The sequence below is a fragment of the Hoplias malabaricus genome, chromosome 15 (genome assembly GCF_029633855.1).
Source record: "Hoplias malabaricus isolate fHopMal1 chromosome 15, fHopMal1.hap1, whole genome shotgun sequence".
NCBI classification, from domain to species: domain Eukaryota; kingdom Metazoa; phylum Chordata; class Actinopteri; order Characiformes; family Erythrinidae; genus Hoplias; species Hoplias malabaricus.
Window position 1 is genome coordinate 20,317,272 of NC_089814.1, and position 14,219 is coordinate 20,331,490.

The following is a 14,219-nucleotide window of genomic DNA, read 5'->3' on the forward strand; positions in this document are numbered from 1 at the left end:
TATATGAGCCCAAAATTGTCTCATACAGGGCTCCCACTATTAATTGTATTAGCAATTTACTAATGTACACATGATTAGGAAGCACTATTTTATTAATGACAATACAAACAAAACTACATGAGCTATATATAATTAAGATGAAACACTGCACTATTTTGTACTTTTAAAAAAATCCGCAGAAGAATTTAAAATAGGTGTCCATCAACACCATGCAAATTTTCAACCAGTCACCGCCAATTCATTGAACTGAGGGAATTCTTGTTTGATTATTTTTCCTAATCGAGTCATCGAGTAAGCCCCAAACTCAAATATGCAACATATCCATTTAGCCATGCACCCTGTAATAAAGAGCTAATCCTGAGGCAGCCACTACATTTTCTTCCTCATCAATCTGAAACATATGCAATCATTTCCCTTTAATGTATGTTTATCCATGTGTTACTCTCCTGAAGACTGAATCCATTAATTCCCACAGTGCTTTAGGGGCAGATTTTCACACCTAGCCAGGGATACAGCTGTATGCATGAAACAGCATAGAAGAAACCTGCCACTGCTCACAACGGGTTGCTTTCTATTGACACATCAGCCTGCCCTCTCTGTGACACTGAAAACACAACAGAGGACTGCACAGAGCAGCAAACTTTGGCTAAGCTGTATGGGACGGACATGGGCCATGAGCAGGGCGCCTGTTTCCAATGAAATCTCCTCTCACGGGATCAATTATTAATACAAGGTGAAAATTGGACTCCAAACACAACAGACTTTTTATAGCATGACAGCATTTCCATGCTTAACCAACACTACTGGAAACACTGATCACCTCCCATTATTCTCGTCATGGACACAGGACTCTTAGCACTTTATCATGCCACTTATAGTGCTGTAGAATTATAAAAGTCATTAGATTTAATTACTCCAATTATATCCAGATGGAAGCAGAATAATGTGGGCACAGTGAAACAGCAAGGCAGAGATACAGTGCATCCTAATTGCATTTAAACCCCAACATTTCTACCTCCAACTGCAACACAAGGAGGACAGAGAACTCTTTAACGCCTTAGCATATGCTCAAATAAGGTCTTGATTTACAAGTGAAGGCACTGTCACAAGTAACCCAAATGTCTAAATGCACTAAGATCACACTGAATTGGTCAACATTATAGCTTAATATTGTTAATGTTTGGAAGAAAATGACAAGGATACACCTCCACAGGCCCAACTTATTATTCTCAATCTTCAGAGCTGCACAACAAGAAAAATCGTATTAAAATTGCAATCTTGATTTGTTACTCGATGCAGTTTGATTCAGCGTCGATTCCTCAGCCTGCTGAACACTGCTGAGATGTTTATCCAAGCCTCTCTGTAGGCTACATTTGATTTTCAGATAAGAGCTCAGGTCAAGCTTTTGATTTCCGATGTAACACATTTTTACAAATCATTTCTGCGTGTATCTTTTTCACACTTATATTTTACATATGAATTAATTCATTTCTACGTCTGTTTATATGTTTCTAATAATTTGTTGATTTCTGAGGTGTAGTTTTGCAATGTGATATGATAATGCATTTGTTTCTTACAAAGAAAGCACACTGAAGAATTGTAATTGAAAATAAGAATTCCAATTCTTCAAAAGATAATTTAAAAAACAAAATCCCATTAAATTAAGAATTGTTCAGTGCTCTATAGTTAAACCACAGCATAATATCCTTGTTTCCAAAGGTCTTGCATCAGTGAGGAATTTTTTGGGGAGAGAAAAAAAACTTCTAAGGACCAAGAGAGGTGAGGAGCCAGCTCTCTTGGGATTGCAGCTGTGCAGGCAAGGGTATCGAAGCATGAATTATCTATTAGTGTGACTGATATAACAGCAGGGGACCTATTTTGAAACTGAAAATAGACATATATATCATGAACCACAAGCTGTATGGCACTTTTGGTGATGCCACAAAGCCGCCTCGAGTTTCTCGGTTGCCATGGTTACCAAGATGATTGGTGATTTACTGCTGTCCACTGTTCAATTTGAGACAGCGTTTCATTCGTCAAGTTTGCGACACAATTTCAATTCCAGTGTACACTTCTGCAAAAATAGCCTCATCCAAAAAAATAAATAAATAAATTTGTGTCCATCCCAAAATGTGGAAGACGACAAATTATGCTCCTCTTCCCAAATCCTGCTGTGTGCTTTTCTGCCATTACTGTACCATGAAAACCACTACAGGGATGAGAAAGCCAATCGAAACAGATTCTTCAGACAAATTTAGAGGAATTGCTGTGAGTGGTAGGAAGTATCTGGGGGATCTGCTGTAAGATTCAGTCGATCCACAGGCTCAGTCTCTGGCTCAGTCTTTGTGGTTATAACACAATGTGAAAAGGTTAAGGATGGGCTGAACGAAGAAAAAAAAATGCTCTAGGAGAGACTGACAATCTGGGGATTCACTTCCAGATGACAGCTAGCTCTAGTAACCTTCTGCATTTAGGAATGATCTATCCACATTGCTCAAACTTGGGGTGCACTGATATTGTAGACAGAAGCCAATACCTGATATTCTTCATGTCGGGCAGTACTGATTAACACTATTGATAGACAACATTGATAAAGATGAAAAAGTTGAAAAAGAATTTAATTTATTATGACTTTCAGGACACTCAAGGACACTTAGTGTAGAACCATAATAAATATTCACAGCGAACATAAATGACAGGACATAACTATAACAAAATAACACAATGATGCACACACTAACACAAAAATAAAGATTAAAATAATAAGCAAAATAGTATTAAAAACCAAAATTTGGAAAAGCGACTTTAAACTGGTTTTGTACATCAATGTGCATCAGTCTGGGTTTGTAATAGACTGAGATATGTATAATTGTATAACTGTGTATAATTACATTATTTGAGATACATCTAAAGCTAAATAATACTAAGTGTTTCAGCACACAGCTTTTACACAGGAAACAAAAATCCAGTCTGATACTATGTATTGTTATTATCTGTATAGCAGTAATAAAAATACTGCCTTTCTTTATCTATAAATTCCATTAGAAATAATTTTTATAAGGTCAATGTGGGCATCCAAATGGTGCTTTAAATTCCAAAAGTTCTAAATATAACCACTGAACACATTTTAAAGCCTAAATTAAAAACCTCTAGGTGGAATGCAGGGTTTTTTGGCTGTTAAACCAACCAGTCAAGATATCTGATAAAACAGCATTAGAAGAGGTGTATTATTTTTATTATTATAATACAATATCACTGTAACCAAGCACGTTGACCCACTATCTGTGAGATATGGATTATCACAGATGTGCATGCATTCAGACACATGAACCAACCTTCATGCCATACTTCTCCCCAATCACCTCTATCTGCTTTATGTTCATTCTACTAGGCTTTTCCACATATTGTGCCTTGAACTGTAATCCTCCAGTGCTACAGCAATTTCCTCTTTACTTGACCCAGAAAGCAGAGCCACCCTATCTCTGACTTATGTCTCGTTACTTTGCTGGGGAAATGCTGTCTGACCTGGGAGGGGGGGAAACGTGAAAAAAAGAAAAAAGCACATCCAGATGGTTGGTGCACCCAAGCTCAGATCAAGTCTGGTCTCCGCACAGTTGGGAGCAAAAAGAGACCCATGTGACAACAGGATTAACCAATTCAGATTGAGAAGACCTCCCCCTAAAATAAATGAGGATACGGACTGAGAATCTATTACAGAGTGCTGCTGGACCTCTTAAAACTCTAATGTGTCTTATATGTGGATGTTTATTTGCTAATCTTAAATGATCTAATGAGACACACAAGTTATATTTTACTAGACAATAGAGGTGTGAACCGTCACTGGTCTCACAATTCGATTCGATTACGATTATCATGTCAATGATTCAATTCGATATCACGATGCGGCACATCAATTTTCTATATTAATTCACATGGTTTTGTTTTTATCAGCAAACACAAACAGTATGATATAATCTCCCTTTTTTATTTAACAAACATTGAGTATGAACACAGCAGACAACAGTACTTATGACAAAGTGCAACACATTTGTCAACAAATAAGAACATTTCCTGAGTATGACATCATCTGGAACAATCCAGAATGCAGCAGACACCAGGTAGCATTCAATTAAGTGAATTTTATATGGTGTTTAATCACAATGCAAGTGACTTCTCCAGTTTGCACTTCACAGTCAGCTCGTAGAATCCAAAATGTATCCATATATCGGCTTTTGAAACCTTACAACCTCTCTCTGCCATTTTTGCTATCACGTATGTGATGAATGACATCATCACATTATAATCGATTATGGTCTCCCACAGCATCGATGCTGAATTACCCACATCCACTCTCAATGCATCAACTATATGGTTAATTTCAACACCCCTACTAGACGCAATGCAAGTGATTAAAAAAAAAAAAAAAAAGATTTTCATTTATTTTAAGCCACAATGGAAAAAACGGTCAGAATGCTGAAAGGCAAGCTTACACAAACACGAAGTTACTTTACTACTTTGAGTGGTCACATTCACAAAAATATGGTCTTAAGCCTGAAGAGCTTTTAGAACATTATGGAATCTCCCCAGAGACAGCGTAGTCAGTGTTATCAGGTGGTACAATGCAAGCCATCACACAGCCGGATTAACACAAGGCACTGCTGAGAGAAAACAATTTGCCAGTGGTATATTTACTGGGCACTGAAGGGTCCACTATAATGCATAAACATCAGTTTATATTATTTCAGAACAAGCAATTCACAGACCTAAAAACAAATCATAGAAGGGAGTGTTTCTGTACATTTCAAATTAAACGTTGAAAAAGTAAAGTTAAATGAACAGGAAATGTAAGTGATATCGTGTTTACAAAATTCAAGAATCACTTGGGAGACTTATTTCAGATACAACAGCTTGGTTTAAACATGTTTGCATTAGGCTCTACTCTATAAATCACCAGTTTTGTAACCGTCTAAACAAACACTTCTGTCTCTTTTCTTTTGTTGAGGGGGTGTAGTTTTTGTTTGTTTGTTTACATGATTAGAAAATGTCTGCTGCATATTACACTGTGTGTAAATTGTGAATTGAATGGACTCTTATATGGTCCACAGTTATAGTAATTCACAATAACATTTAAAAACAGTTATACCACTCCAAAAAAGAAAAAGCAGTTACAGACAAGGAATGAATGAATGAATGGATTTTATTTAGTCAAATGTGATTTATATGATATACAGTCACATGCATCAGGAAACAGCATGTTTAGTTTACAGTAGCAAAGCAGTGTTTTTTATCTTTTGTGATACTGAGCACAATAACAAGAACAAAAGGATGTCATGATTTGCTTATTCCCTTTAACTGTTGTACATCAATGTGCTTTTAAGTGACCAAATTATACATTATCAAGTAAGGCCCACAATTCCATACAAACACTTGGCATTATAGGATTTACTGAAACTAAGACTAAATGACAACATAAGCTAAAGGAACCAGAGGACCCATTTCAAAGTAGCAGACATTTTAGATGGAAGAAATGCCGAAACAGTGTTGGTGGTTTCACTGACAGTGACTAAGCCTGGGCTTGAAATTCATCTTCTTTACAATGAAGAATCTCGTCTCAGCATTCATTTTGTACTCCTGGCCTAGGAATAAATCTGTCCAAGAAACTAACCCTATATAACATTAAGGAAATCAAATGTAGACCCTATAGAGGTTTTTCATGGACATTATGTAACACGTCATTTTTTTCCCCTCATTGTTTGAGAAGAAAAAAAACAACACTTTCACACAATACCAGATGTTTTCTCCATTATGTTAAAATTTCATGGACCAGTGGAATCTGTGCCAAATTACTTGGAAAAATATGTTTTGTTAAAACCCATTCAAAGTTGTTGTTTTTTAGGATACTGTTTAAAGGTTTTTCAAAGAAATGGTTCTACACAGCAACAAAACGAGCTCCCTTATTGCTTTGGTAATGTAGAAATGTAACTGTTTATTATTATTATTATTATTATTAAGAATGAAATAACTGTGACCCTGAAATGGATCAAGTGGCAAAGATGATGATGATGATGATGAATGAAATAGAGTGAGTAGAGCTGTAGCATGTGTCAAAAAGCCTAACAGAACTGCAAGCGTGTTTCCCAAGATTACAGCAGGTAGATTTCCATCTGTAGATCAGCTTTTGAATCACTGTGGTTCATAGAAATGCCTAATGCATCTCTAATCGTTAAAGTAATCCTGACATGTCTCTGATAAAACCACAACACAAGAAGCAGAACCCCTGGAGGGCATACGGCGGACTCGCAGATCAAAACTTGGCAGCTATTTTTAATCTCATGTTGACCTGAGGGGTTACATTTTTAGAACATTGAATTCGTGTGTTGCTGTTTAGAAGAGCAGCAAAGAGCAGCCATGTGACCTTATAGCGCAGAACTCTGACAGACACTGAGAGATTATAGCATGACCCATTTTAGTTCATCAAGAAGAGTCACATCATCTGATTTAAGCTAGGTGTGGGGGACAAACCAGGGCAAATAACTGACCTCATTCTTTATAAAATAAGGGTTATTTTATTTTTATTTTGGTCCTCAAGAGAAGGTTGAGGTCATACTCATTTTAAATTCAGAGTAGGAACAGAGAAAGCGTAAAGTACCTCTGTCCAGGTCCCTATAAGCTAAACAGTAGGGCTGAATCTGGATATTCTAGCTCATCTTTACATTGTTGGGTCATAGTTAATGTTTAGTTTTGATAGTGGCAGCATATTAAAATACACTATCATATCTATACTGTAACACTGTCTGCAATGTTTTGACAACAATAATGACATTTTCTTCATTTTATGATTTTAAACTTTTGCTCATGGACTTTCACAAAATGCAAGAGTTAAATAATTAAGGTTTCTCCTGGAACTGCATGTCCCTACTAAGTATATTCTATTTTTAAGGGTTAACAGGTAAACGATACTGCTCTAGCTAAATTGCTCTCAGGTGGACATGTCTCACTCATTTAAAATAACAAAAATATAGTCATACTAATTAGGATGTGCACATCTGAGTAACTTTCTGCATCTAATCTAATAATCAGTTGGTGTTTTTTTTCTTTTACTTTAAATTTGTGATCTACCATTCATTCATTCATTGTCTGTAACTGATTATCCAGTTCAGGGTCGCGGTGGGTCCGGAGCCTACCCGGAATCTCTGGGCACAAGGCAGGAACACACCCTGGGGGCGCCAGTCCTTCACAGGACAACACACACACTCAGGCATTCACTCACACACTCACACCTACGGACACTTTTGAGTCGCCAATCCACCTACTGTGTTTTTGGACTGTGGGAGGAAACCGGAGCACCCGGAGGAAACCCACAAGGACACAGGGAGAACACACAAACTCCTCACAGACAGTCAACCAGAGTGGTACTTGAACCCACAACCTCCGGGTCCCTGGAGCTGTGTGACAGTGACAGTACCTGCTGCGCCACCCTTGATTTTATTGTTATTAGTTTAATCTTTTCTATAACTGCGTCATCTTATGGGTTACAGATGGTCAGGAGCCTGGCCACACCCTGAATGGGGGTCCAGTCCATCACAAGACATTACTTACTCACAAAAACAAGGGCATGAGGTGGGCTTGAACCCGCAACCCCAGGAACCTGGAGACGTTTGACAGAGACACTACCTGATCACTACACTGATCAACTAAGAGTACGTCTAGTCAAACTACAAGTCTTGTACAATTGGTAGTGGGTAACTCAAGCTAATATCTACACATGTACTGCCTGATTGGGTAATTAACTTTTATTGCACACATATACTGTGCAACCCACATGTTATCATCTGTAATCTGATAACAGTTATATTTGCCCCGCAGCTTCCTATTGTCAAATATGATATAAAGAGTTATTAAGAGGTATTTACTCTTGCATATATCCACTGTGCATCCTGGCCTTCCTTGGGAGCTGGAGCAACAAGTCTTTACCATTAAGACTTACACATTTCTCTTAGGAGTCATTCATGGCCACTGACAAATGCTTGAGGGCAAATTTTAATACCAGATGCAAATGGGGTCTGATGCAACAAGAACAACAAACTGCAATACATCCAATTATCCAACAGAAACGATAAGTCCAAAAGCAGGCTCATGAGGCGCTTCTGAGTACACGATAATGAATGGACTGAAACCGCAGAAGACTGAGCGCACATTTACCTCGTTCTCTGTATCAATTTTTCCGGCTTAAAGCAGCTAAAACAAACAGCACAATGAAAGAATACCTCACACAGAGAGAGACTATAACCTCTAACTCATTTAAAGTCTTCGGTGTTTCCAATAACCTGCATTTGCCAACAGTTTTATTTGGCTTTATTTGTCGGATTATTTGCATGACATTATAATACCCTCAACTACAGAGAGCAGAATAAAACTAACAAATCCTTTAACACAGTAATGGTTTTGTGTGCCTAGAATAGTCTCAGCATGTGTTAAGTATTCTGTCATTGTTTGTTTTTTTTTTTGCTGTTGATGTTGTTGTTGTTATTTTACCCCCTCATATTCCTGTCTTTATCAGATAAAAATACTCAACTAAAGATCCTGATGAAGATAGTTTCCACTCTCCATATTTATATTTGTTATTGTTCATGACATTAATATTCAGTTCCAATTTACTTTGGCTTTTGAAGTCTAGAATGTAAACTTAACTCTACCTTTAAATGCACATTTCCTTAAAAATGACCTAAAGAGCTATAATCCATCAAGAGAGACAAATGATTCTGAGCAAAGCCTGATCTTTTAGAATTACACAGTTGTGTGTAATATGTCATCACCCCATACTCTACCATTGCACAGAGGATTATAATGGTGAAGGTACATGTGCAACTAAATTTCCTTCAAAGAATATTTACCCGATTTCTTATTATAGCAAAAAGTAAGCTAAAATACAAGTGACATATCAATGTAAGTAATTAAAGTAAGTAAAACAAGGCAAATTAAATTGAATAAGTTTTCTGTGACAGTATTTCATCTCATACAACTGAGCATTAGTTTCGAAAGACCTATACTGCATTATTTCAAATATAACAACCAATTTTTCCACTCAGCTTCTCAGCTATTATGGTTTAATTTAGTGTTCATTTGAAAATGATTGATTATCATAGTCATTGAACGTACACAGCCTTAACAGGGATAGCAAATACATTTTGAGAAGCAAGCAGGGATTCAACTTAACACATAAAACATCTATGGGGTGACTAGTATTTAAAGGTAATGCTAATGCTCCCTTGTAATCTGCGTTTAATGAGAATTTACTCAGTGTGAACAGCAATATGATGTACAGTAAACTGCGCTCTCATGCTCAAGCTGCTCTCCTACTAAGGACGTATGTGGGGGGTGGATGTGAGGGGGTGTAGGGGGGGGCGTTTGTGCTGCTGCTGCTGCATTTCAGAATTCAATTCCTCAGTTCATTAACTACCTGCAGAACAGATTTAAACCATCCGTTAATAAGATGGTTCCCATTTCCAGCAAGCGTCAAGGTGCATTCTGGTAATGACTGATCATGTTTACTTGTAAATAGGTGAAGTGCAAATGACTTCCATTTAAATGGCTCACTGATTGAAATAAATGTGGCGTTTTAAGCCTTAATCCATCAAGTTTCCTAATCTGGCAGAAAGTGACCATTACAGATAATAATATATTGATTGAGACACTAAGACACTGAGATGTTTACATAAATTTGACTCTGAATTTAAAATAAATTAATTAATAAATAACTGAAGCAGAAATAAGAACTTGAAAAACCTCTAATATTAGCACAGTGTGGTGCGGTCAAATCTCACGCCACTTTCTACCACTGCACAATGTCCCTAATTTTTCTGCAGTAGCTTCCTGACTAATGTAACGGAACGGATACATGCATGAAAAAGAACCTAATGGACTCTTTACTCAGCCAACAGGCATCCCAATTCACTTCACAAGTTTCTGCACTGAAAAAAAGCTTCAGTGTTTCTGTGTAAAAAGCTTTGGTTGAATAAATGAAGATCAAACACTCCAAATACTGGCGTGAAATTAATTTTAGAGGCCACTGAGGTCTCTTTAAAAAAAATCATTCTAATGCTGCCAAGATATATCTTTATTTCTGTAGTGTGGATGGTGGACATAATGAGGAGCTTTTGTCTTTGTCAGTGGCAGAGTGCACTTATCAAGTCCTATCCAACTGCATGGTTTTTATTTTTCTTAGAATGTGTCTCAGACATGCTGTTTTATCCACAAAGATGTGACAGCCTTATCCAGCATCTATATATTCCACTTCTGCCATCAAAGATTTTCTTTTATATCTGTTAAAAAAGAGTATTATTCAGAAAGGCAATGTAAGAAACAAGACCACTCTGGAAACGTTAAAGAGACTTCACGTTTGAATCCGACGGAGGTCGCCGTTTGCGTGTTTATCATGAATGTACCGCAGAGGATAAAATATAATCAAAAACAAACACCAGTCATATGTTTAACCACAGCTCAAAGTGAAAAAAATAAAAGTGGATCTTGTCTCCTCTCTTCTCTCTCTCTTTTTGGAGTAAAGCAACCAATCAATAGCAAGGCGGGCATGGTAGACTCCAGCCGTAATCCTCAAAATATTCTTATGTGGATTAGCTGCTCCCCCAGCCATTTTCATTTTCACTCTGTAAGGTATTAGTCTGACAGCCAAGTGGAGCAAAACAAATACTACACACTTCAAAGGGGAGGAAATGTCTAATAACAGCAACCTGCTTAAACTATTTTTTTTTCATTTGCAACAGGAACATGTGCTGCGCAGCACGCCTTAAATAAGTTGTCCTTTGTACAAAGAGGGCCACTTCCCAGGATATAGATTAGACCCAAGTCCTGACTAAGTGGGCTTTTTCGATTCAGAATCACCAATGAAAATGTCTTTTAATCCAACGCTAACATTAATCTATGTCCAGAAAGCTGGCTCTACATGCTCATCCCTGAGCACATTCCTAAGTCACAATGCAACCTAAAGCCCTTCCTGGAATGGGAAGCTAGTGTTATTATCAACAAAGAGCCATTACACATAGAGTCCTATGTCTTTCATATGTAAAGAATTTTAAAGGAGACCACCATGGGAGAACGAAACAATGCTTCAAGCCCCAACACAACAGCCACACAAGCCTCACTCCAGAGGCCTTAAATATTAAAACATCCTGAGGGGGTAAATCCAAGACACATCCTGGCAAATGTGACACAAGCTTTTTGAATCAATGTTAACAAATCTGTAAATGTTGTCAGTAAATCAGCCAGGTTTAATATGCCCTGACTTTAAAACATTTAGCCATATTTCTGTCTCCATCGCTGATTCCCCAGAGCAAGAGAAAACAAATGAATGGTTTTAACAAAAGAACATAAAAGAGGCATATGAAATCAACACAACTTTAACATGTAACGTTATTATAGAATATGGTACAATTAGGTTCCCTAACTTAAGGTACTTAATATGTACCCTTCAGGGTACCACCACTATAACCGATTTTCCGACTGCTAAACTGTCTCCGTAAAACTACTGACAAAGGCTGGTAGTCATTTTAAACCTCGCTGGTAAGGTAAAAACTGCCCAACCCTTGTTAATCACACTTAACTCAGGCAAGATACCATAATACATATAATCATGGTAAAGTATGGTCCAGTCACCATGTTATTATGCTATAATAACACAGGAAGTGGTACTGCTGGGTGATATTGATAAAGGAAACCGAATCACAAATTATTGTTTTAGCTTAAGACCTCTAGTACATATACAACTGACAGTAGACTACACAAAACTACTGCCTTTGTGTCATGTACATTTAGTGTATTGTAGCTGTCATACATCCTTCAAACTAAATCAAGGGATTAGCAGCGTAGCTATGTGCTACAGTCAGAATAAACAAATCAGATCTTATGTAGTGAGTGTAGCATGTTTTATGCGTGTGGCCACGGCCAGTACAAGCCTTGTGGGGGGGGGGGGGGGGGGGGGGGCAGTTACCCCCACTTTAACCTGTGATTTAGCCCTTTTTATTTTGTTTGTTTGTTTTTCTCACTGTGGACCTTCTAAAAGCACAGCTAATGAAGTCTAAGACCCGCGGCAGCTCAGAAGAAGCGTTCTATCCGTTGAAGGACCGCACTATGATCCAAAACACACACACACAAGAATACGTAATGGACTTGTTGCCCCTTTATACGACGGCAGTTCCGTGCCTGTTTGCAAAGACAACACTAACAGCTCCATTCCTTATCAAACCCTTCTTTTTCCCCCGTATTCCTTCTCACAATGCGACACACTCAAAGCAGAGGCTGGTTCCTCATTCGAATTTTCCGTTCTGCCTTAAAAACGTGCAGGGAGCCAGAATGGAAACGCTGCAGCATTTAAGGTGGAATGGAAAATTGGAACAAGGAGCCAACTTCAGCCCGGTGCGACACGCTGCAGTGGTCAAACCAGAGGAGCGCGAAACATTACAGGACTGTAATAACAACCTCTTTCTGCCTCCATGCTTTTCCATCACAGTGGAGCAGAGGCACATAATGAACTGGCCGGGTAACTTCCTTCTGTGGGGTTTCATTAAAGCGCTGCTGGGCGAGTGTGGGGGTTTAGGAGAGGAAGAAGCATGAATGGCCGCAGAAATACAAAAATGTGAGAGCAGCTCCACTACGTGTGCCATTCAGGGCATTCCCTAGTGCTGCGGAGCTGCAATAATAAAGACAAGTGTGGAGTGCGTATTGGTTTTGCTACTGAGTGCCGTTCCGTCGATAGTGTTTCTCCAGAATACACTCATCTGTCTGGGTGTTCAGACTTCTTATCGGCTTCCCTGAGATTCCTAAAGCTAGGGGTTATTTCGTGAAACTTTATTATCTGCACAAAGCGCCGTGGCGCACACAAATCATTCCGCGACAAAGTTGGAGCGCAGTATCTCAGTCGTACTTCGGACACTTCGTGAAGCAGCCTGTGTTCAGTTCGTGTTCTCTAAGAGTGTGGAAGCGATGCCGCAGAGCAGTCATCTGAACGGTCTCCTGTATCTACAGCTCATCACACACTGATATTAACACACAGTGCAGTCCACTTTAGGAAATGTTCTTGTTCTGCGTTGGTGGGACTGTGTTTACGCGCACGAGAAACAACCAGTGCCTTATTATGATACACACCACCTTTATAATAAAAACAAGTCTGGATTTCCAATCGCACATCCGCGAGTACGGTCCAAAACAGTCACGCAGCACCGAGGAACGAAACTCTCCACACGGTCGTCATACGGCGAGGGATGTTGCTCGTGAATAAAGTAAAGAAAACCCGACCGTGAGAGCGTTCATTCACTACCACTCCACTCTTCCCCGCACTTCAGCAGCGTCTCCGGGCTAAAGTGATTCACGCGCTAAAGCCCCTCCAGAAAACAGCGGTAATAAAACCGCTGTCATCTAAAGTCAGAACAGAGGCACGGCGAGACCGCTCGAGTGGAAAATCCGCCTCGCACACCAGCAACTTTCACCGTCCATTAACATTTTCGCCAACTCTTTACTTTTTTTTTTCCTCCTCTCATCACAAAATCCCATATGGCGAGGCAGAGTCTCCGGCACCGGAGCTCAGTTTAGTTTATAACGCCCCCCTCGCCGTTTCTCCTTCCCTCCGTTAGAAGCTGGAGAAGTGTTCATTTCGTGCAGAAACGTGTCCTACCTTTGAGAACAGCCGCCGCAACCGTGAATAAAAACAGAAGAGCTGCGAGAGATCCGCTGGCCGCGTTCGCCATGTTGGACACCTGCTTTCTTTCTGACGATGCGAGTTGTAGCTACTTCACCTAGAGAGAGAGAGAGAGAGAGAGAGAGAGAGAGAGAGAGAGAGAGAGTAATGACATGCAGGGGGAAAGGGAGGGAGATAGAACAACCACACATTCATAAAATTCAGTGATAGTTTTAAAATCAAACAATGGCTAATATCTCAGTTTACAGTGTTATATTCAACAAAATATGCAATATAAAACAGCAGATTCATGTCACAACAATCCAGTACAGCAGTAATAATCCTGCTATGTTATTCAAACAACGCCGTTAGGTAACGGCTGCCGCTTTATTTAAAATACTGTTTAAATGTGACAGCAGTTGCTAAGATTGAATCAGAAATACCATAACGTTTTCCCATGGTGTAACTCCATTCTCCAGTCCTAGTAGGAAAAAAATACATTCCCTAATATTCAACATTATTTATTAATAAT

The 14,219-nt window shown here is 38.9% G+C and overlaps 1 protein-coding gene across 6 annotated transcripts in view; it reads right to left on the bottom strand.

Annotated features, from left to right (window-relative positions):
- cadm1a (cell adhesion molecule 1a) overlaps positions 1-13,790 on the bottom strand; it is a 304,829-nt gene extending 291,039 nt beyond the window's left edge. For 5 of the 6 annotated variants that reach the window (XM_066646118.1, XM_066646117.1, XM_066646115.1 and 2 more), the window contains exon 1: positions 13,685-13,790. In XM_066646118.1, coding sequence (XP_066502215.1) covers positions 13,685-13,757 — 73 coding nt within the window. In that variant the 5' untranslated portion in view covers positions 13,758-13,790. The remainder of the gene's footprint in view (positions 1-13,684) is intronic. The other variant, XM_066646114.1, reaches the window with a different exon arrangement.
- Between the last annotated feature and the right edge of the window lie 429 nt (positions 13,791-14,219).